Source organism: Theobroma umbraticum, unplaced genomic scaffold, assembly GCF_002168275.2.
Source record: "Theobroma umbraticum cultivar Fairchild unplaced genomic scaffold, ASM216827v3 scaffold_51.0, whole genome shotgun sequence".
NCBI classification, from domain to species: domain Eukaryota; kingdom Viridiplantae; phylum Streptophyta; class Magnoliopsida; order Malvales; family Malvaceae; genus Theobroma; species Theobroma umbraticum.
Genome location: NW_018397260.1, coordinates 7,585,786 through 7,586,179, shown reverse-complemented (window position 1 = coordinate 7,586,179; position 394 = coordinate 7,585,786). Strand labels below are relative to the sequence as shown.

The 394-nt window shown below is 35.3% G+C and overlaps 1 protein-coding gene across 1 annotated transcript in view; it reads right to left on the bottom strand.

Moving 5' to 3' along the window:
• Positions 1–394, bottom strand: part of LOC110417133 (uncharacterized) — a 10,467-nt gene that overhangs the window by 1,987 nt on the left and 8,086 nt on the right. The window contains 1 exon segment of the mRNA XM_021429363.2: positions 7–75. Coding sequence (XP_021285038.2) covers positions 7–75 — 69 coding nt within the window.

The following is a 394-nucleotide window of genomic DNA, read 5'->3' as shown; positions in this document are numbered from 1 at the left end:
CCAAACCTGTCGAAAGTAAATAGTATCTGGTGCATTATACTTCATTGCATTTGAGCATATCAGAAAAACATCTTTCTGCATGAATCAAAGTCACGAGTTTCAGATTCCTGTTGTAGCAACATCAAGTATCCTTGGAGAAAAAGCATATGCAGGAAACTAAATCCCATAAGACAAATTTTTGTCATTACAATGTTTGTGAAATTAAAGCACTATCCTGACCGGTCAAGTCCAAAGCATACATATCCACTTGAAAATAATATCATCAGGATTTTACTCCTCCCAGTTAACCTCAAAAAGCAACTCACAGCAGATAAAGTTGTCTGCTAGGAAATGAGTACACTGTTATGATCCCAAACTAAACAAAACAAGTTTTACTATCAAATTCCACAAATCC